The following is a 23,462-nucleotide window of genomic DNA, read 5'->3' as shown; positions in this document are numbered from 1 at the left end:
CTCTAAAGATGCCTGAGAACCCCAACAGGAGGCAGAGAGGACCTTACCTCCTCCCCCTTGGCTGTTATCTAATTGCCAGTACAGCTCATGTCAGTCGATCGCTGATTGGTTTCTTCAGTAACTGCTACTAGTGAATGGACCAATCAGTGGTCAAGTGAATAAATATAGGTCTGGAGACTGCACCTTCAAAAGGATATAAACAGGATGAGCTGATTCAGAGGGTGACTACTAAAATGGTCAGTGATCTTTGTAATTTATTAAAGATCTAAAGATGTATACCCTAGAGGAAAGGTGAGAGGGGAGAGGAAAGGTGAGAGGGGGGAGATATGATAGAGACATTTAAATATCTCAAAGGTAGCAATGCACAGAAGGTGAATATCTTTAAATGGAAATGCGACTCTGAAACAAGGGGGTCATGGGATGAGGAGAATTCTAAGGAAATATTTCTTTACAGAAAGGGTGGTGGATGCATAGAATAGCCTCGCAGGAGATGCAGTGGAGACAAAGACAGTATCTGAATTCAAGAAAGCATGGGACAAGCACAGGGGACCTCTGAAGGAATGGTAGGGATTGTACAGCTGAGCAGTTGGTGTGGATGGGCAGACTGGACAGGCTGTGTGTTCTTTTTCTGACATCATTTTTCTGTGTTTCTATCTTTCTATTAATGCTGGTACAGCTTTGAACTGTACCAGCATTTAGATAGCAGACCAGCGAGAGGAGATAAGGGGCCTCTCCCTTCTCCCGCTGGGGTTGCCAGGCACTTTTGGAGTTTTGAGGGGTGGTAGGGGTAGAAATTCGGTGCCCCACAATTTTTAACTTTTGAGAAAATGGGGTGACCAGGCCGCAAACCTACTTTTTTTTTTTTTTTTTTGTGGGGCGGGAGGGAAAGGCACAATAAAGTACCCTGTTACAGTATGTACTTCACCAGAAATCCCAGTTTGATCAACTCACTGCAGCTTCAAGTCTATCAAAGAAATAAAGGCAGTACTTTCCATAGAGTTTTACACAGATAAATTAGGTGTTATCTGTGCACAATTGCCTTTTCAAAACTGTCTCCCTTCAGTGTGAGTAAAAGGGTACACATTGTTTCACAATGCAAGCTAAAAGAGATCTAACGACTTTGCGAAAATGAGCCAGTCGACCAGATATGGGAGTACCAGTACTCCTTCCTTCCCAAGGGCTACTGCCACCACCGCCAACACTTTGGTGGATGTACCTGGCGCTGTCACCAAACTGAAAGGAAAGTGCAAAAGTGAAAATGGTCTCCCAGAATCCTAAACTGCAGGAACTTCTGGTGCTCCCGCCTGCTTGAAATATGTAGGTACACCTCTATAAGGTCTCGTGATGCCAGAACTCTCCCTTGCAAACTGCTGCTAAGACTGAACGCAGCGCCTTCATACGAAATCGTGGTACCTTTTTTAAATCCAAAATCGGTCTGAACGTCCCTTCCTTTTTTGGGACCACAAAATAAATGGAATACCAACCCTTTCCCCCATTCTTCTCCTCGCATAAGTGGACCAAATGCCAACAGCCGAAAGAGAAGCATGGACCGGCGTAGTTTCATTGTGATGATGTAACTCCCCCAGGTGCATCTCGGGTTGATTTTTTACCACCTCAAAAGGACTGGGACTTGCCCGAGCTTTGCACCTATATTGCCGAAGGACCTCTGTCCTGCTGATAATATCTATAGTCTCTAAAACACGAACGGGTGGGAAAGGATTTCTTTTCCTACTTCGACTTGTCCTCCAGCAATTTATGTCCCTTGGACTCTCCTCCCAGATGCTTCACTAGCTGCACTAAATCCTCCCAAACATGCCCTTGAATGGGAGGGGCCCCTAGCTGAGACTTTGACCAAACATCTGCAGACCAGTTTGTTAACCTGGCTGAAACTGCTGACATCATAACTCTGGAGTAAGTCCTAATAAAATGTCATACGAGGCATCCTCTACATAGGCCACTGCTGTCTCCAAGCGCACCGATGTCAGGTTGATGTGATCTCCTTCATCTGCAACTGTTGAATACAGTGCAAACAAGCTCTCTGCATAAAACTGCTGCATACCACAAGCTCAGATATCAAAATCAGAAATCCCAAAAATCATCTTGAGGGAACTTCCAGCTTTCGATCCAGCACATCTCTCAGCACAGTGGACCCTGTCACCGGAATGGAGGTTTCTCAAGCGTCACCTCTGCAAAAGGATAAAAAAGTTTGCCATTGCTCTTCCAACCTTCAGGATTATCTAAACCACCAACTTTTTCACAGACTTGTGAAAAGGAAAGGACTTTGCTGAACCTCTCAAGCCAACCATGACAGGATCCATCCCTTCCTGGTTGCTCTTCCTGTGGCACTTTGATGCCCAGCTCCTTAAGCATATGCAGAATCAAAGGCCACAATTCATCTTTGCGAAACAGGAAGACCATCTTAGGGTAATCCCCTCGACCACCGGCACTTCTTCTGGATCAGACAACTCCGGAGTGAATTCTGCTCCACAGGAATTCGCTTGCCAGCTCTTCTGAATCCTCTGAGTTCTCCTCCTCTCCTGTGGGACTGTGCGGCTGCCCAGCCCAGCCGAGAACCCTCTTGATCCGCCCAAACACCTTTTTCTTAGCCATCTTAGGCCTCTTTGCAAGCTGCAGGAAATTCTGTGGCCGACTCTAGGAATGAGCCTGCTTCTTCCCTGCTGCCTTTCTAGCCAGATACTCCTGAAGCATGAGTAGCACGAATTCTGAAGAGAAAGGAAGGGAATCTTCAGAATCCTCCCCCAGGTGGGATTCCACCTCTTTAGAAGCTTCTTGAATAGGTCAAGAAGGAAGACAGCTAGGCGACTGACGTGAACATTCCCTCTTACTATGGTTTGCTCTCCCAGGTCGACGAGAACAGCGACTTGGTGGAGCCTTACCTTCTAAATTATTGAGAAATTTCCTGAATGGGATGGAAGAGAAAGCTCAGGATGGTGTCTATCCCCGCGACTCCTTCTGGGCTGCTTTCATCGGGCCCGTTGGACGCTCACGTCGTCCGCAGTAGCCCCATACTGGTGAGCCAGCCGCTGGAGAGAGGGGATGGGAATTTGAGCTCCCCTCTCTCCCAGGCTCATTGTCGCCATTGAGCCCGGTATGAGGAACGCCTCCTGGAAATCCGGCAGCCGCAAGGATATCCCCAATGGCTGCTGAGACGCCAATGAACCAAGGTGTAACGGCAGCGAGCTCGGCGGGGAGCAGCGGGGCGCCTGAGGCAGTTGCAGATCCGTTGAACATCTCAGGACAAGCGGACAGGAGGAGTTTGCGAGACAGAGAAGGGGAGAGTTGAGAGAGAGGAGACCGGGAATCACCTTTGCCTGAATTAACAATTCCAGTGCTGCCTCCAGTTCAAAGACCTGAAGAGGTATCAATATGGGACACTGTTGCTAAATTCCGAAGTTCTATAGCACAGCAGTTGTCGCCTATAGTTAACAAATGTAATGAATTGGAACAAAAAGTGTCAGTTTTGGGAAATACCACAACAGATATGAACCAACAGATATCTACCATTAGAGTGCAAACAAATTCCATGCAACAGTCTCAACAAATGTTGATTAAATATAATGTTAATTTAACATTAAAAGTAGAAAATTTAGAAAATACTATTAGGAATAAAAATTTAAGAATTATAAACTTCCCTAAGGTGCCACTGACCACTCCGAGGGATATGTTTAAAAGATACTTGATAGAAATATTAAAAGTACCGTAAAATGCTATTTCTCCAACATCCAAAATATTCTATTTACCACCATATAAAAGGGAGTCGGAAGCACAGAGGGAAGGAATGGAGATATTACAACCTATTGAAGTGCCATCAATGGATTTAACAGCGCTAACTGAAACATCGAACATAGATTATTTTTCAGACATAGATTAGAAACGTTTATGCAGTTTAAGATTGATATGTTTCCAGATGTTTCTCGTCAAACGCAAAAAAAGACAAACAGTTCCTATTGATGAGGTCACAAGTGCAACAGATTGGGGGAGCTTTTTTTCTTAAATTTCCCTGCAAGTGCTTGGTGAAATACCAAAATAATTCATTCATTTTCTTTGATCCCCCTCAGTTGTCACAATTTTTGATTGGAAAAAACCCCAATCCCTAACCGTAAAATACTCACAATATATACCTTAATTGTAATATAGCTACTGTTTCTTAATTGTCATATAGCCTTTCTTCTTAATTTTGTTATTAATTTCTTTGGATTGAGTTCTTGACTCCTCATTGAGGACTAGAAAGGTATTGTTTTGGAAGATGTAACTTTATTGTGTGATTTCTTATGAAAAGATTGCATAAAGCACTACCTGTTTTTTCTGTCAAGAGGGATCTTGTTTAAGTTTGAAAAATTCAATAAATAAAAAATTAAAAAAAAAAAAGAAGAAGCTTCCTACACCTCTGTGGGACTTTCAATGGCTGGAGATAAGGGAGAATCCCCTGCCTCCCCAAGAACTGCTCTCACTGCTGCCAAGAAGTGCTGGTGGTCGAGGGGATTACCCCAAGATGGTCTTCCTGTTTCGCAAAGATGAATTCCTGAGCTGAAATGGAAAGGGTCTGTGGCTGCCTCCGATGCTCCCATTGACTTTCTTGTCGCCAACCCTGAGCCAGCTCTGCCAGCACAGCCCTCTCTCCCCCAGAGACGCAGCAGGGTGCATAAGTGATTGTTAGGGAACCGTACATGTGGCTCTCCACAAATCCGGCAGCCTTTAGCACAAACCTTCGCCGGCACCATTACCATGTGGTGCTCCAGTTACTGCCATGCTCTGCCTTGCCGGGATTCCCCTAGTCACTGCCTGAAGCCGTCTTGCCTGCCGTACAATCCTGCTTACCGAGAGAGGCAGCCCGAGCCCAGATCCCCTGCAGCCACAGCCGTTCAACCTTTTATTTATTTATTTTTTTATATAATCCAGACTTCAGGTTTTATACCTCTGCCATCTGCTGGAAACAGACAAATACTGAGGGATTGCAGGTGGCCCGCAAGGTTAAGTAGCAGTGTCAGTAAAGCTTTTCTTCTCTGTCTCCATCTGCTGGCAGGGAGGCAAAACCCAGGAGTCTGAATTGATCTGGGGTATGAACAGGTACTGAGCATTTTTGGCATTTCTCATTCTATGGGCAGTGGATTCTCCCACATTCAAAACAGAGGGTGCTCAGGTCTGCTGCTTCCAGGAATGCGAGAGAGAAAGGATGTGAAACTTTGCATCTACATGCAAGGGCCGCAAAAAGAGCAGGAGTAAACAAGGGGCAAACCCCCCCCCCCCCCCCCCCACATTTTTACTTTAGATAATTTCTCAGCAATTTAGAAAGGTAGAGAGTAGCCAGCAATACAGCCAAATCATTTAATCATTACTACTACTTCGACCTAACATTTCTACAGTGCTACACGACATAAGCAGTGCTGCAGAAACATCCGTTATGAACTATTTTTAATATATATCATTAGAAATCATTTAAAATTTCAGTCTTCAAAAATAGTTTTAGAAAAGCAAAAGTACATGGCAAGGTATCGACTAGAGAATGGGATTTAGAGACTTTGCAAAGCACAAGATAAAAGTGCTTCATATGTCCAATGATATCCCAGGATATCCAGACACACCCTGCCGTTTATTACTACTTTAATGTCATTACAAGAGAGCGTCTTCCCGTGCATGTGCTTAAACCATTATTCTCACTCACTGTGCTTCCCGGCTCCTTCCTGCTGCGCTGCTATCTTCAGCTGGACTCGTTTCATCACACACATCTTCATTCTGAGTGGGCAGACAAAGACTTGCTTTCACAGGTGCTCAAACGTTCTTAAGCGCCAGTAAACAAATATATAAATAGCCAATGCTACCATAACAGGTTTGGACTGTGAGAGCAGGGATTTATCCCAAAGTAAAAGTGAGGTCAAAAAACTAGTCAAAGGTCGGCGATTCTCCTAGCATTAGACGCTGAGAAAGCGTTCGACCTCGTCCATTGGGAGTATTTATTTAAAGTACTGGAAACCATGGGCTTTGGGACTGCTTTTATGACTTGGATACGGAAGCTTTATGAACACCCGTCGGCCAGAGTAAAAGCCAATGGGGGGTATGGGCTTTCCTTTGACATACAAAGGGGTACCAGGCAAGGGTGTCCGCTTTCGCCACTTTTATTTGCTTTGTTCCTTGAGCCCTTTGCTACCAGGGTGCGAGAGGCTATCAATATTAAGGGGGTGAGGGGGGGCAATACACACTCAAAGATTTCATTATTCGCCGATGATGTTATGTTAACCCTTTCTGAACCTCAGTCTTCCTTACAAGGCGTTATGGACGAACTGAGGAGTTTCTCAGCAGTATCAGGCATGCGAATTAATTATGACAAATCGGAAATTCTAAATTTGACTTTCCCTGCTGTAGAAGTACAGGGCCTTAAACACAGGTTTCCCTTTTTGTGGGCATCTTCACACCTGAAATACCTGGGTGTTAAGATTGGACCTCACCCTAGCCAATTGTTTGACCTCAATTATAGCCCCTTGGTGACTAATATAAGGGAAAACTTAAGACAGTGGGATCGCCTTGCATTTTCCTGGTTGGGCAGACTGGCCATTGTTAAGATGAATATCCTTCCTCGCTTTTTATATTTCTTCACTACCATCCCTATCCATATTCCTAGTGTTTTTCTTCAAAAGTGGCAACAGCTCATCTGCAGCTTTATTTGGCGGAAGCGGCCGCCTAGGGTGGCTCAGTCTACCCTCTATTTACCCAAAAATAGGGGAGGCATGCATTTACCCAATTTAGCCTGGTACTTCTATGCTGCTCAACTACGGGCTTTAGTGGCCTTGCATGGGCAGCGGGACACTCCTCAGTGGGTCTCAATTGAACAGGGGTTACTGGGGACTCTCCCTATAGATGCCATGCCATGGCAACCTAGGTCATCCTGGGGTACGCTCGGTTTCTACCCTTATGCCCTGCGCACTACAATGTGTGTGTGGCACCGGTGGAAAGCTGTCTTGATGGGTCCTGAGAGTCATTCTTTAATGACCCATTTGTTTACTAATACAGTAACCCCAACGATGGAACGGTCTGCGGCTATCCGCAATTGGAGGGCCACTGGGGTCTTTCGCTTGGGCCATGTTCTCCAGCAGGGCAAGATGCTCACGAGACAACAGTTGAGCGACCTTTATCCCGGAAGGATTATAGATTTCTTATTGTATGCTAGGGTCTCCTCGTTCATCCACACAGGGCTGAGACGGAGAACGGTGAGGCCCACCAACACTTTATTTGAGACACTATGCCAACATGCTTCCATTATTAAGGGTGTTATATCTAAGATATACGCTATGTTGAGCAATGCAACCCCGGTTACTCCCACACACCGGGCAAAGTGGGAACTAGATTTCTCTAAACACCTGGGGGATAGTGATTGGGATCTCATATATGTCATGGCTCATAAGTGTTCTATCTCCACTGGCTTACAAGAAAATTGTTACAAAATGCTGTACCGTTGGCACTACACTCCGGTCGCGCTGCATAGATTTTATCCGGCTGTGTCTGACAAATGTTGGCGAGGCTGTGACCAGCAGGGCACATACATGCATATATGGTGGACCTGTCCTAGCATTCAGGATTACTGGCAAGGAGTGACCCAATGGATCACGCAATTACTTGACTTACCATGCACTGCTGAGCCATGGCACGTATTGCTGGGTCTTCCCATGACTGAATATAACACTCCCACACAGAAATTGGTTTTACAAATCTTTATTGCTGCCCGGACGGAACTGGCGTTGCACTGGACTCAAGCCACAGCTCCAGCGGTGGCCGCGGTGCAACGCCGACTCTTCTCTTATTATCAATTGGGTAGACTATCTGCAGTGCACCTGAATCGCTTGCCTTCTTTTCAAGCCATGTGGGCCCCATATACCAAATGGTTAGACGCACACAATACCACACCATGATCATAGATATCACTGTTCCACGGAGGCTAGCCGCATCCCAGATCACACATTATTCCACGAGTACAGAGTATTTATTCCCTATGATATTGTAACAGGACTCCAGTACGGGGTGGGTGGGGGGAGGGTTAGTACTGTTTGTGTAATACTTAGACAACGTTATGTATATGTTATGCCTATAGCTTTCTGTTTCTGTTTTTATTATCGGTACTGCTTGTTGCTGTATAATGGTTGCGGCCTGTCGCTTACCAGTTTAGTGTTTATTGTACTAAATGTTTTCTTTTGGCTTGCAAATAAAAACAGTTTAAATACAAAAAAAAAACTAGTCAAAGGTCATATTTAACAAAAGTTTATGACAAAACAAGGTAAGACTGCTAACACACTGGGGTTTGATACAATAGAAAAGAAAATCTTAATGGGAAAATGTATAGTGTGCCTGTATCATTCCTGACATGCAAGTTAGTCTCTTCATTGGCCTTTGAACCACTAGTGTAAATCTGTGTCTAATCAGACTGATTTCTCACAGACTCTCCTGCACCAACACCTTTCCCAGAAAGAATCTGTGCGCTTTCTGCGGGAATGTGCGGAATCCTTTTTTAAAATGGTTACACGGAGAAATTGTGTACCTGCCGCAGCACAGCAGGACGAAGAACACGGAACAGGCTGGTGAAGAAGGCTCTGCCCATCACCACACAGAGCACTTGCGTTAGGTAAAACTTTCAGAGGAGCAGCTGTGTTAGTGTACAGCAGCGCAGATGAGACAGAGGCTGGTGGCATCCCAACGGCTAACAGATTTATTGAGGCATAAGCTTTCGAGGTTGAGAAGCTGCTTCATCAGACGTATCTGATAAAACGGACTCTTGTCCTCCCGAGGCTTTTGCCCTCAATAAATCTATACGTCTGTAGAGTGCCATCAGCCTCCGCGTCTTCCATGCTAGGTGTACACACAGCTCCCTCTCACAAGGATAAGAACATTTTCCAAACATGTACCTTTCGTTTTGGGCAAAAGAAGCCAGTTACTAGCACAGCTTGTGCTTGGTCTTTCACATCATCTGCTGATCCTGCACTCCAGCCACCTCTCAATTAATTTTGCAATGGGGGACAAGAGAGAGAGAGAGAGGCTGCTAGGTTGACTGGTGGGCAAATCGGATGGCCGGAGACTGCTAAAGCCCCCCCAAATATCTCTAAAGGAAAATGTACTCTTAACATACAGATAATATCTACAAATCCAAATCTAAAGATCACTATACCAGCACATCTGCTCACTACCAATGGCCTTCAGCAGCAGCAAGCCATGAAATTAAAGGCTTTGGGAGTGGGGCAACAGAGAGGTTTTTAAGTTTCCTTAAATCACAGTTACCAAAAGGAAAATTGGTTCTTACCTGCTAATTTTCGTTCCTGTAGTACCAAGGATCAGTCCAGACTGCTGAGTTATGCCTCCTTTCCAGCAGATGGAGTCAGAGAAAAGCTGAAAAGCACCCCCTAGATAACCTGGTGTGCCACCTACGATCCTTCAGTATAATCAATATCAAAGCAGAATGAAGTAAATTTAACAACCAATGACTAGATCAATCCAAACATTAACCTCTAAAAAACCATAACTTGTGAAAAAAACTATATCGTATGTAGGTGTGAAATCTTCGAAAAAATCTGGAAAGAGAAAGGGAATGGTGAATAAAACGGAAAATGTCATAATGCCTCTGTATCGCTCCATGGTGAGACCGCACCTTGAATACTGTGTACAATTCTGGTCGCCGCATCTCAAAAAAGATATAATTGTGATGGAGAAGGTACAGAGAAGGACTACCAAAATGAGAAGGGGAATGAAACAGCTCCCCTATGAGGAACGACTAAAGAGGTTAGGACTTTTCAGCTTGGAGAAGAGACGGCTGAGGGGGGATATGATAGAGGTGTTTAAAATCATGAGAGGTCTAGAACGGGTAGATGTGAATCAGTTTTTTTTTCTCTTTCGGATAATAGAAAGACTAGGGGGCACTCCATGAAGTTAGCATGTGGCACATTTAAAACTAATCGGAGAAAGTTCTTTTTCACTCAACGCACAATTAAACTCTGGAATTTGTTGCCAGAGAATGTGGTTAGTGCAGTTAGTATAGCTGTGTTTAAAAAAGGATTGGATAAGTTCTTGGAGGAGAAGTCCATTACCTGCTATTAATTAAGTTGACTTAGATAATAACCACCGCTATTACTAGCAACTGTAACATGGAATAGACTTAGTTTTTTGGTACTTGCCAAGTTCTTATGGCCTGGATTGGCCACTGTTGGAAACAGGATGCTGGGCTTGATGGACCCTTGGTCTGACCCAGTATGGCATGTTCTTATGTTCTTAGAAAATACAATTAGCCGAGCGGACTCTCCTGCATATATACCCATGGGCGGGCGTCTGGACTGATCCTTGGTACTACAGGAATGAAAAATAGCAGGTAAGAACCAATTTTCTTTTCCCTGTACGTACCAGGATCAGTCCAGACTGCTGGGATGTACCCAAGCTGCCCTAAGAGGGGTGGGACCCCGAGAGTCCCACTCGAAGTACACTGCTGCCAAAAGTATCCATTTGTGGATCCTGGACTTCCAAACGGCAATGCTTAGCAAACGTGTGCAAAGATTTCCAAATGGCTGCCTTGCAAATCTCTTGAGGCGATACACATTGGCTTTCTGCCCAGGAAGCCGCTTGCGACCTGATGGAATGCACTTTAAGACCATCCGGAACTTGCCGCTCGTGACATATCTAAGTCAAGGCAATAGCCTCTTTCAATCATCAGGCAATAGTAGTCTTAGAAGCCTTACACCCCCTTCCTAGGACCGTTCCATAAGACAAACAGATGATCAGATAATCGAAAAGAATTAGTCACCTCCAAGTACCGCAAAAGAATCTGGCAAACATCCAATCTCCTCAGATCCTGGGCCTGAGGAGAATTCCGATCCACATCTGGAAAGGCCGGCAACTCAACTGTCTGGTTGACATGAAAAGCCAATACCACCTTTGGCAAAAAGGAGGGTGCCATCCGAAGCGAAACCTCAGAGTCTGAAATTCGCAAGAACGGCTCTCTACATGACAACGCTTGAAGTTCGGAAACTCGTCCAGCCGAACAAATAGCCATGAGAAACACCATCTTGAGTGTTAGATCTTTCAATGTAGTCCGTTTGATAGGCTCAAAAGGAGAACCACAAAGCCCACGGAGAACCAAATTCAAACTCCTCAAGGAACATATCGCGCGCACCGCCAGGTGTAATTTGGCTCCCTTCAAAAAAAACAGACTACATCCGGATGCCCTGCAATAGAAGAACCATCAGTCTTACCTCTCAAACAGCCTAATGCCACTATCTGGACTGGGAGCGAGCTGTAGGCCAAACCTTTCTTTAAGCTTTCCTGCAAAAAGGCAAGAATGTAGACTATAGTGGCCTGCCTCGGGGACACCTTCAACCAGCTGCACCAAGAATCAAACGCTTTCCAAACCCGAACATAGGTGAGGAAAGTAGAAGTATTTCTTGCGCGTAGGAGCGTGGTAATCATCACCTCCGGATAGCCTTTCTTTCTCAATTGCTTCCTCTCATAAGCCAAGCCGCGAGACAAAAGCGAGCTGCCTGATCGAAAAATGCGGGACCCTGTCTCAGTAAATTTGGTAGATGACCTAGATGTAAGGGGCCATCGATCGCGAGGTTGATCAGGTCTGCGAACCATGGCCTCCGCGGCCACTCCAGAGCCACAAGGCTGACCGGCCCCTGGTGGGACTCTATTCGCCTTAAAACCTTTCCCACCAACGGCCAAGGAGGAAACACATATAGGAGAATGTCGGGGGGCCATGGAAGGACTAAGGCATCCACTCCTTCTGATCCGTGCTCCCGTCTGCGGCTGAAGAACTGAGCCGCTTTTGTGTTCAGACGAGTCGCCATCAAGTCCAGGAACCATTGCGCTGAAGCCGCCTGCCACAAAAGGAATGCATGAGGAGTCCTCCAATGGCGCCTCACGAGCTGCATCGCCTCCTCGGACAGTTCCCATTCGCCGGGATCTAGCCGCTGACGACTGAGAAAATCCGCCTGGACGTTATCCACTCCGGCTATGTGAGATGCCGCTATGCGGGCAAGATGACATTCCACCCAGGCCATCAACTTGTCCACCTCGGAGGCTACTGGCCGACTCCTTGTTCCTCCTTGACAGTTTATGTAAGCCACGGTGGTCTCGTTGTCGGAGAGGATCCGTACAGCCTGATGCCGAACTACCGGAAGAAACTGGCGTAGCACTAAACAAACTGCTCTGGTTTCTAACCGGTTCATGGAGCACTAGGTCTGCAGAGGCGTCCACTGACCCCTGTGCCACTCGCGATTGACAGACCACCCCCCCACCCGGACAGGCTGGCATCTGTCATCACGATTAGCCATTGTGGATTTTCCAGGTCCACACCCCGAAGCAAGTGAGCAGATACCAACCACCAATCAAGGCTGGCACGGGCTGGCTCCTGTAACGGCAAGCGCAGGTGGAACTCCTCGGGATCCCAATGGGAAAGCAACGCCCTCTGCAATGGTCTCATATGAGCAAAGGCCCAAGGAACCAACTCCAGGGTAGATGCCATAGAACCAAGGACTTGTAAATAGTCCCACACTGTGGGCAAACGGAGGGCCAACAGACGGCGAACTTGAGCCATGAGCTTCTCCATCCTCAACAGAGGCAGGGAAACCTTGCCCGCAGATGTATCGAAACTCCAATATCTGAGATGGGACCAGCTGGCTCTTGGCGTAATTGACGACCCAGCCTAGCGAATGCAGACTGTGCAAGACAGACTGCACCGCCGCCATGCAAAGCTCCTCTGATTTCGCTTGAATGAGCCAGTCGTCCACATAGGGATGCACCAATATCCCCTCGCGCCGAATGTAGGCTGCAACTACTACCATCACCTTGGTGAAGACCCTGGGAGCCGTCACCAGCCCGAACGGAAGCGAGCAAAATTGGTAGTGTTCCCCCAGAACCATGAACCTCAGGAACCTCTGATGGTGCGCTTGGATTCCTATGTGAAGGTAAGCTTCCGTCAGATCCAAAGAGGCCAAAAATTTGCCTTTGTGGACAGCCGCAATGACGGATCTCAACGTCTCCATTCGAAACCGAGGGACTCGGAACACTCTGTTGACCTTTTTCAAATCCAGGAAAGGGCGGGACGAGCCCGCCTTTTTGGGGACTACAAAGTAAATGGAGTACCAACCGATCCAACATTCGTTTGGCAGAACCAGGACAATCGCTCCCAACCAAGACAGGGTTTGAAGAACCACCTTAGCTTTGCTGGTGCCCCGCCGGGAGACACAAGAAACAGATCCCGAAGAGGTCGAGCAAAATCCAAAGCGTAACTGCGATTATAATATCTAGTACCCATTGGTCCAATGTGATCTTGACCCATTCCTCACAAAACAGGGAGAGCTGTCCCCCTATCTTCGGCACAGAGGAACGGGCTGGCACACCTTCATTGGGGAGCTTTGTTAGCGGCGAAACCGTGAGAGGAACCATTGCGCTGAGGCCACCTGCCAAGAAAGGAACGCGCCCATGTCTGTGACCGCACCGACGTTTGCCGAGGGGCAAAGGAAGTACCCCTGCCAGAACGGAAGCGGCGTTGACCTCGGAAACGACCTTGGGAGGAGCCAAAGGGCCGAGACGGTTTGGGCTTGTCCTCAGGTAGTTTGTAAACTTTGTTGTCTCCCAAGGCCTTAATAAGTTGTTCCAGATCTTTTCCAAACAACAGTTTCCCCTTGAAAGGGAAGGAACCTAGCTGAGACTTAGAAGAGGCATCAGCCGACCAATTACGGCGCCATAACAGCCGCCTCGCGGAGACCGCCAAAGACATGGTACGTGCAGAGGTACGGAGAAGATCGTATAACGCATCCGCTGTATAGGCAACTCCCGATTCCATGCGGTCCGCCTGCTCCGTCTCCCCTGAATCCCCCGGAGAAGCATCAGCCACTGCCTGTGGAGCCGGGATCTCCAGCTCCTGAAGCACAAGCGGGATTAACTGATCCCGTTCCTCCTTACGGAACAGGCAGAGCACCTATGGATCATCTCCCTCCAGCGGGGTGGCACTATCCATATCATCGCCCAAGTCTAAGGTGGAGGGGTCCTGAAGCGCTGGATTTAAAGGGATGGAGGGCCCAGGAAACCCCCCAATCGGAACAGAGGAAGAAAGCCGAGGTCCAGCACACCCCAGGTCCGAAGCCGGTCTGGGGTCCAAAGCCGGTCTAAATTGCTTTGCCGGGGCCAGATACTGCACGTCCCAGTCAGCCTCCGCTTCCAGGTATGCCCTATGGAGGAGTAATACAAATTGGGATGCAAATGGGTGCTGTCGCTTTAATGACCCCCCCCCCCCCCCCCGGAGGTAAAGTGGAGGAAGGGTCTGCGTCTGGCTGCCGGTCGCGGGGCCGTTGAGGGCTCAAAGCCGGCGGGGATAGAGGAGGGAGATCTTACCTCTCTGAGCCTGTCATAGCATCAGAAATCGGAGCAGGCAAAATGGCCATCGCTCCAGAGCTGCGTGGGTAGGAGGCATGCCTCTGCCTGCGAGCTGCCGATTCGAACCCCAAGCCACGCAATCATGGCAGGGAGCCCCCCGCTCTGAAATTGGCCTCCACGAAGGTCCCTCGCCCCCGGGAATACACCGGGCGCACAGACCTTCGTGGGAAAGCCGAGATGCCGGCTCCCCACAAGCCCCGCAGCATGACCAACGTGGCATTCAGAGCGTGCGAAAAAAGAGAAGGCAGCTGGTTGAAAGATTCCACCCCCTCCGGAGACCCGGGAGACACGGCAGGCTAGGGCTGAAGAACGGATGGTAAAAGCTGATTTATTTATTTGTCTTTCTTTTTTTTTTTTTTTTGAGTCGGCCAGCAAACAGGGGCAAAAACTTCCCTGTATGAAATCAGCACCCACTAGAGGAAAAAGTATCGTCTCTGGACTTTTGGGGGAGAGTGACCGGCCCACCGATAAATACTCCCCCCAGCTCACTGGGCAGTGACACAATCTCCGGGAAAGAATGACATTAGGGCACTGCCCTGCCTGCCCTTCAGGACGCTCACAATTTGCTGACAGGATTTAAGAAAATATTGTTTAGTTTTTGTTTTTTTTTTAATTAGGATTGATCTAGCCAAAGGAATATCCCCAAAAGCCAAACCTTTTAACCAAGGTAGCGAATAATCACCGAATTTGACAAGGACCAGGACAAAGGTGTTAACTAAATCATCCAGAGCCTTAGAACTCTGTAAAAAAAGATGTAACTAAATTTAAAGAAATTGAAAAATCAGGATCGCATGTTCTGTCAACCCTTCTGCTGAGAGTCAGAGAAAATACTGGGGGGGGGGGGGGGGGGGGTGTCGCATGTGGCACACCAGGTTGAGAGGGGTGCCTTTTCAGTTTTTTTCTTTGACTCCCTCTGCTGGAAGGGAGGCACAACCCAGCGGTCTGGACTGATCCTGGTACGTAACAGGGAACAATAGATTTTACATTGAGAAGGGGTGAAACCTCACAAATGTGACCAAGGAAGCTGGCTGGCAACTCTGCTAGTATAGATGGGTGTACTCCTCCTGCATGTGCACAGAAGATATCCAGAGATCCAGCACCTCTCTCTCCTGATCATCCAAACAGCTTTGCCCTGAATGCATGAACTGGGCTATTAGAGGCAAAGGAATTATACCATTCTTTGTTCAGAGCTGCAATTGTGAAGCCCAGCATCCCTGGATTTGGATATGCATTTCACAGATGGGGGGGGGGGGGGGGAGGTCCTGTTTGTTACCTACTGGTTTTGACGTATAAGTTTTTATTATTTAATAAACCTTTTTGACTTTTAACCAACAGCACCTATTGGAAGTCTCATCAATTACTACCATCTAAAAAATTTTTAACAAACTACACAGGCAGCACGGAAAGCCTTAAAGTAGTGGTACTACAGTCAAATCATCAAAATAGTTAAAAAGAAAGTAATAAGTATCAGAAAACTGCACCTTTTTTTGGCACACAAATGTTAAAGTATTAGAAAGATCCCAATTTCATAAAATGAACAAACAGGAAATTACCTTTGCTCCACATGTGTCTGCCCTAACTCCTCTGCTATTCTTTTTTGTCGACTTTTCAAGCTGAGATTTTGAAGGTGGAAGAGTCTGCAACCCCGAGGACTCCCATATCTCTGGTACAAGCAGCTCATCAGGCTCTGACAGGCTACCTTGCTTACTGACAAAGTGAGAGTTGCACAACATAAAAGACATCTAATACATACATTAACAACAATTAATCTAAAAAAATAAAGATACAAATATATCCCAAAACAATATATTTTAAAAGTACAGTAATCCATATGAATAGAAGTGACTGCTGCACTGGTTTGTTTACATAGAGGAGGAAATGTATGCAGCAGTGCTTCATGATGCTAAATTTGGCTTGAGAATGAACTGTGAAGCCACTGAAGGTGCCAAAGTCAAGGTGCCCATGCAGCAGACACAGCACCAGTTTATGTGCCTTGAACTCGCACTTCATCTCCAATAGAAGGAGTGGTACAAACGATAGCATGCGATACTGAAAGGCTTCTGCTCTGGCATCGCTTTATGGAGATCTAGCACTCGTCCCGGCTGGCTGACATCGGTTGCTTTACTTGTGTTAATACTCTTGCTGCATTAACATTTGTCCTAATAGTTGCCTGCTTGGGTGGACCGCTTTATAACTCAACATTTCTATATCTTCTTTTGCTTAAATGCTGAGATCAGCCTTATCCAAAATGTACAGTTTATGAAGAGCAAAGCTCATTTCCCAAGCCCCTTCTTACCACTCTACAGATTAGGATGTGACACTCTAGGTATTGCAGAGAAACAGACTAGACTACAGACTTTCTTCTCTTACCAAACTTTTCATTTCAGAGAATAAATCTTCTTTCTAATGCTCAGCCTTCCTATTCATGAAATACTTTCTGAAACACCATTTTTTTTTTTTTTTTTTTTGCTGATTTTTTTTTAGCCTGGCGATTTCCTCCTGCTCCTTTGGGCTTCCAGCTCAAACAGAACCAACCTTTACTGAGCTGTAGTGCCATGAGTCTACATTTGAAACTACCTGGGGTTCCCCCATCCCCCTCCCATTCCCCCCCCCCCATTTCATATGCCCCTCCCAAATCAACCCAGCCATCACAGCGACAGCCTGAGCCAGGAGCCACAAACTGTGTCTCATTGCAGAACCCCAAGTCTGGCTACAACCACTGAGCTATAACCAAGACTCCTTTTCCCACAGGGGCCATGAACCCTGCGCCTCCACAGCATCCTTAGCACCAACAGGCCCAGAGAACAGAGACCTGGCATAGGAATCAAACCCATGTCACCAAGCTGGCCCCTTGTACGTCTCTCCTAAAAGATAGATACAAAACCTCCAATGAGTAATAGTGATGAGGGAAGAGCATGCAAAAGAAAGAAGAGTATTCTATTGAAATAGTGCTGCTGGGCCAAATAAACTTTGCATGACCTTTACAGGACAGACAAGCATTTACTACAACAAGCTAGTCTCCTGTGAGAGTGTGTGGCAGATGCTGTGCTTGTCCAAAATACACAATCTTTGAGAGAAGCAGGGATTCTGCTGCACTGAAAATTATCAGATACCATGTAAAATTCTGTCACATTATTTCAGGACAGCTTTTTAGCTGTAGCACACCACCAAACTATTTGACATGTCCTACCTGGCTGAGCTGTGCACTTTGCTGCCATTTTCTGTCTCTTCGCCATCAGGTAAATCATGCTGTGATTCTTCAGGCCCCAGGAAAGCCACCAGAAGAGCCTCCTCCTCGCTGAGGTGCTCAGACTCCTTCCAGCTGCCCGTGGGGCTGTCAGCGTCACCAGTCTCTTGCACAGCTGCGGCTTCCTCTGCTAACATTTTTAGATAATTAGAATTCAAAGCAACACTAGCAGATCACTTTGTAATGTTCAACTACACTGGAACACACACCACTAATCAGTCAACATCTCCAAGAATCCTTAATTCATCACTGAAAACCCCTTTATAGCTTTGGTCTGCAAACATTGTCCCTCAGCGTGCTATAGAACCACATACTCAAGGGCAGTCTTTAAATATTGTTTAAACATTAATTCTACTTTAATCTGCAATTTTAGAAAATAATTCAGCAACATACCACACAAAGGGTCCAAAAAAAATACCCTATGGCTCTCAAGCCCCGAGCTAAGTGTCATTACCAGAAAGTTCTACAGCATCTTTAATAAAAACTCCAATTAAAGTCAATCTAGTCTCCAACACGAAACAAGGTGAGGAGGAGAGAACCCTCTTCCTGCCCTGAGGGGGAGCTGCAGTTTCTGCCCTGATGAGAGTCTAGGAGGCAGCAGCAAGAGCCTTCCACTAGCGGTAGCCAGAGATGCAAGGGGGTCCCCAAACTTTTCAAGAGAAAAGATGCACAGGACATTTCAAATCACCGAGAGCACGGGGGAGAGGAGGTCCTCCTCAGTTTTCTGAGCCATGTGGTGGAGAGGAGAAGAGAGGGGAGGGAGGGAGAGAGCCCTTCAGAGCTGTTTGCTGAGAAGGGCTTGGGAGGGGGAGGGGGTGAGAAGTGTGCCAAATAGATCTGTGCACTTTCCCGGTACCGGAAGAAATTAGCGCCTACCTTTGGGTCGGCGCTAATTTCTGAAAGTAAAATGTGCGGCTTGGCTGCACATTTTACTTTCTGTATCCTGCGCGCATACCTAATAGGGCCATCAACATGCATTTGCATGTTGAGGGCACAATTAGGTGCCGCGGGTTGGACACGCGTTTTCCTCCCCTTACTAAATAAGGGGATAAGGGAAAACGCGCGTCCAAGAGCAGGCTAACAGTGCGCTCCGTCGGAGCGCATTGTACTGTATCGGCTTGAGAATGTCAGTAATAATATCTCTCCAAAGTTGGCAACCATGTCACAACCCCTCTCTCTGTTTCCTTCTTCCTCAATATCTGCCAACTTAAGAAAGTAGGGACCTGGAAGGGTGGATGGATGGCGGATCTCCGAGAATGTGGTGAGGTTGGGAGCTCCATGAACCGCCATCCTTATCAGGCTTTCCCTAGCAGCCTCACAAAATCCAGAGTCTTTCTCCCCATGGCCTGCACCATCCTCCACAGTGGCTGAAAAATCCTTATGGCTAAGCTACAGACCTTTCTTCCTGTCTTCAGCTCAAGTAGCTCCCCCCCCTGCACAAGAACTACTGTCACCCATGCATAATGCAGCCAAACAGTTGTGGCTTTGTGCCGGTGTGCCCTGCCCACACTGCTCTGATGTGCTGTCACTTGCACTTCAGACTTCAAATATCTGAGCTGATGGTAGCGGTGGAATGCACTCCCATCGATGCCACTGCAGGACAGATGCAGCTACACCAGAATACACTTGAGCTGGCCAGAATAAGCTCCTCCTGCTTTTACTGGTGGGGGCCGGATGAAAAACAGCAAAGGGCAGTATCCAGCCCTCTGACTATGGGGACTCCTGCAAAAGAGAGCTGTGCAGCAAGCTGGTAGGAGCAGGAGCAGGATGAAAAGGTTGCACTGGGGTGAGTGGGTAGGATAGTAGGGGTGGGGTGTGCACAGGAACAAGGAGAAAAATTATTTGCCAGGGTGAGAAGGGAGAAAAGGGATGGGGAAAGTGGGGGAATTAACATGGCTAATGAGGAATTTGTAAATTCCTATACATAGGAATCACTATAGCTTTTTCTAATTTTCGCACAAAATATCAGGAAGCATACTTATTTGATGTTAAAAAATATACTGTTCCCCTCATTTCAAACTCAGTATTTAAAAATGTATTTAAATAAAATCAGGAAGGGGGCCAGCTGTAGTGGAGAGAAGGGGCTGCCACCAACCTGCCCGATTGAACCGGGGGAGACTGATTTGAGACCTGGCTTGCACCTGCGGGGCTCCCCATAGTGACATCATCAATCGAGGACCGCGAGCCTAAAAGCCCGCGGCGCTGTGGTGCGTAGCTGCCGCCGGCGCGGCTTAGATCGGCTTTGATCGCCTTTTATCGCCGTTTGAGTTGGATTTAATTGGAAATTTATGGGCGAAAAAGAAAAGCAAAGCTTGTGACTTCCTCTCCGGCTCCGCAAATATCTGGCCCTATGGATTCACACGTACGCAGGACAAATTTGCCACTGAAGGACTCGGACAGAGACATTTCGGATGTCTCTTTAAGTCTAGGCACGGGACCAACACCTCTACAGCCCCCAGGAAGAAGATCAGGAGTAATATCGGACGTTGAAGAAGACGCAAAAGTAAGTGGCTTTGAACTTGTATCTCAGTCACTGAATATTGTGACTCCTCCCTGCTTAGGGCTAGAACAGCATGAAGCAGGTGAAGGAACTTTAACGATAAAAATAGACAGTCTACGGCCCAATACCGTCGACGAGTCTAAAATTACTATGGGGGATCTCTGGAGAATGCTGATAAAAGCGGACTCTAATGTTTCCTTGATGAATTCTTCCCTTTCAGCTATTGTGAATGGGAATAAAGTTGCTGTACAAGAGCAAGGAAAGAAATTAAGGGAAGTGGAAATATCAGTGGAAAATATAAATTTGGAGTTGCAAAATGTTAAATTAATGGAAAACCTTCATACAGCTGATAATGTATTATTACATAATGAGTTGGAAAATATTGAAAATATTATTAGAATCAAGAATTTGCGTTTTGTGAATTTTCCGATTACTAGACTGCTTGCACCCTATGAGATGTTCCAGAAATATTTGAGGGAAAATTTGGCTTGTGAAGAAATACCTTTAATTTCTAAAATATACTATTTCCCGATCCCAATTGGTAATGCAATTGGGAGGGAGGCAGAGAACACCTTGGGTGTATCTACTTTCCTGGAAGAATCCATCGATATAATTAATAAGAGAGCAACATTATTTGTATCATTTGTATTGGAAAGGGATAAAGAAATCATATTAGAGAAATTCTTTAAAAACAAAGACATACTATTCTGTGGGCAGAAGGTCTTTATATTTCCAGATGTTTCTAAGCCTACGCAGGCGAGGAGAAAGAAATTTTTACTCTTGAAAAATAAAACCTTGGAATTGGGTGCAACTTTTTATTTGAAATATCCGAGCAAGTGTTTTATAAATTTTCAAGGGAAAAAATATATATTTATGGAACCTTCACACCTGGAAACTTTTTTAAGGGATAAAAGTGAGGCTATTATGGGAACATCTATATCAGCAATAGTACAGTCCAATAATATAGAAGAAGCAGCCTCCCCTCCTTGAATGCTTATTATGCGATTTTTTGAGTTTATTTTTTTAGGCCCCCAACCATTATTGTTATCAGTGTGTAGGCTGAAGAAATTTGGATAAATATAATGAATTGTTTATTTTGCTGTCACACTGTACTGCCTGAGTTATGCACAGAAATGTGATATTGTTTGTAATTGAATAATATTTAATAAAGAGTAAATTTATAAATAAATAAATAAATAAATAAATAAAATCAGGAAACATAGGGCCTGATTTTAAAAAGCTTTTACTCGAGTAAATGCACTTTACTTGAGTAAGTGGGCTTTTGAAAATTGCTATAATATATGCCATTGAATTGTCCATAGGATTTACTTGTGTAAGTGCACTTTACTATTGTAGCAATTTTCAAAAGCCATTTACTGGAGTAGTTACATTTACATGTGTAACTCCTTTTGAAAATTACCCCCATATTTTCTCGGAAAAAAATTGTTAAAATCTCGGGTTTCAATTTAGAGAGAAATTACTTTCACAGGGAAGGTGTATACGGAATACGGTACACGTCTTGTCCCCCATTTTGTACATTGTACATCATTGTAGATGCTATTAGTTATTTTATTTTATTTAATTAGAATAATATTACTGTTCTAAGTCAGTATATATGCCTTTCTACCCATGTACCACCCCCGCCCCGTAACCCATACCAAGACCCACCCCCCTCCCTCCCTGGGTTATTTGTAAGGGTTCTTCCCTATAGTTAATTGTATTTATTCGGTTTAATGTACGGGCTCCGCCCAAATGTTCTTGTTTTATTGTAAACCGATGCGATGTGTTGACGGACATCGGTATATAAGAGAATTTAAATAAATAAATAAATAAATAAATAAATAAATAAATCAGAAAGTTAGATGACTTCTCTGCATACTGTGCAATATTTCACAAACACATATGACAAAGTGGTTTCTTTAAACTAGATATTCACTGTCCATCTCATTTCATGGCGTTGAGCATCAAAAGGTCTATTAGTGATTCCAACTCACAAACAGATTTGATTAACAGAATCTCATGAACAAATCTTTGGTGGTGTGGGTTTATCACTATGGAATGAATTACTGGATTTTCTTAAAGCACAAAAAGATTTTCTAAATTTTAGGAAGCAATTGAAAACCTATCTTTTTTCTTCCGCATTTACTATTTGATAATCCTGAACAACCTATGGTAAATCCCCTATAGGGTGTTAGGGATGTAGACCCTTGTGCTATGGTGTGATTGACACTACCGAATGAGCAAGCCCAACCGGTTCGCTCTGACAGCTGGCTGTCGAATCCCAAGTGGGACAGGCTGGAGGCTTCACCTATACCAACCACATGTTAAGCCCTTGTATTCTAATAATGGCTGGTCTTACGCGGGTCCCTGAGGTACTGGCCAGGCAAAAATCTGTCCAGGCGAAGGTCGGGGCAGGCAGCTGACAAACAAAGATATAGGAGACAGGAAGAAAAGTAGGACGAGATGAAGATCCGGTCCCTGCTGTAACAGATCCATGTGCGGCAGAAGGCGAGGGGGATGTGTTTGTTTCCACCAAGAATCTTCGCAAATCTGCATACCATGGACCCCTGGGCCAGTCTGGTGCCACCAGGAGTACTATCCCCTGTGGCCTTCGATCTTGCAAATTATCCTGCCCAGGAAGGGCCACAGAGAAAAAGGCATAAAGCAGTCTGTCTTCCGGTCAGACTATACGAGAGCTTCTATTCCCAGGGACCACGGATCTCTCCTGCGACTGTAGAATTGAGGAACTTTCGCATTTTGAGAAATCGCAAGCAGGTCTAGGAATGGAAGGCCCAAGCGATCCACAATACCTGAAATGCCCTGGCTGACAACACCTACTCTCCTGGGTTTAGACTCCCTGCTGAGAATGTCCGCTCTTATGTTGTTTTTTCCTGCAATGTGAGAGGCCGAGATCATCTGCAGATGACCTTCCGCCCATTCCATAAGCTGGTCTATTTCTTGTGATGCTTGCTGGCTCTTGGTTCCTTCCTGGTGAATGATATAGGCCACCGTCATCACATTGTCCAACATCACGCAAACCACTTGATCCCGCAGCCTATGGCTGAACTGCAAGCATGCCAGCCGTACCGCTCGGGCTTCCGGACGATTAATGTTTCAGCAGGACTCTTCGGCATTCTAACGCCCTTGGGCCATTAACTCAAGATAGTGAGCCCCCAAACGTAAAGACTCGATTCTGTCGTGAGTACCAACCAGGTTGGAGAGGACAAGGGAACTCCTTTTCTCAGATGATCCTACTGCAACCACCACTGGAGGCAGGAGCAGATTTCTATTGGC

The 23,462-nt window shown here is 45.9% G+C and overlaps 1 protein-coding gene across 4 annotated transcripts in view; it reads right to left on the bottom strand.

Annotated features, from left to right (window-relative positions):
• The window catches only part of BDP1 (B double prime 1, subunit of RNA polymerase III transcription initiation factor IIIB), a 259,767-nt gene that overhangs the window by 173,833 nt on the left and 62,472 nt on the right, over window positions 1-23,462 (bottom strand). For 3 of the 4 annotated variants that reach the window (XM_029574553.1, XM_029574582.1, XM_029574563.1), the window contains exons 11-13: window positions 17,612-17,798; window positions 15,975-16,128; window positions 5,684-5,754 (exon numbers count right to left, since the gene is read on the bottom strand). In XM_029574553.1, coding sequence (XP_029430413.1) covers window positions 5,684-5,754; window positions 15,975-16,128; window positions 17,612-17,798 — 412 coding nt within the window. The remainder of the gene's footprint in view (window positions 1-5,683; window positions 5,755-15,974; window positions 16,129-17,611; window positions 17,799-23,462) is intronic. The other variant, XM_029574572.1, reaches the window with a different exon arrangement.

This window comes from Rhinatrema bivittatum, chromosome 1 (genome assembly GCF_901001135.1).
Source record: "Rhinatrema bivittatum chromosome 1, aRhiBiv1.1, whole genome shotgun sequence".
NCBI classification, from domain to species: Eukaryota; Metazoa; Chordata; class Amphibia; order Gymnophiona; family Rhinatrematidae; genus Rhinatrema; species Rhinatrema bivittatum.
Note: the sequence above shows the minus strand (reverse complement) of the source record. Positions and strands in the feature narration are given on the sequence as shown.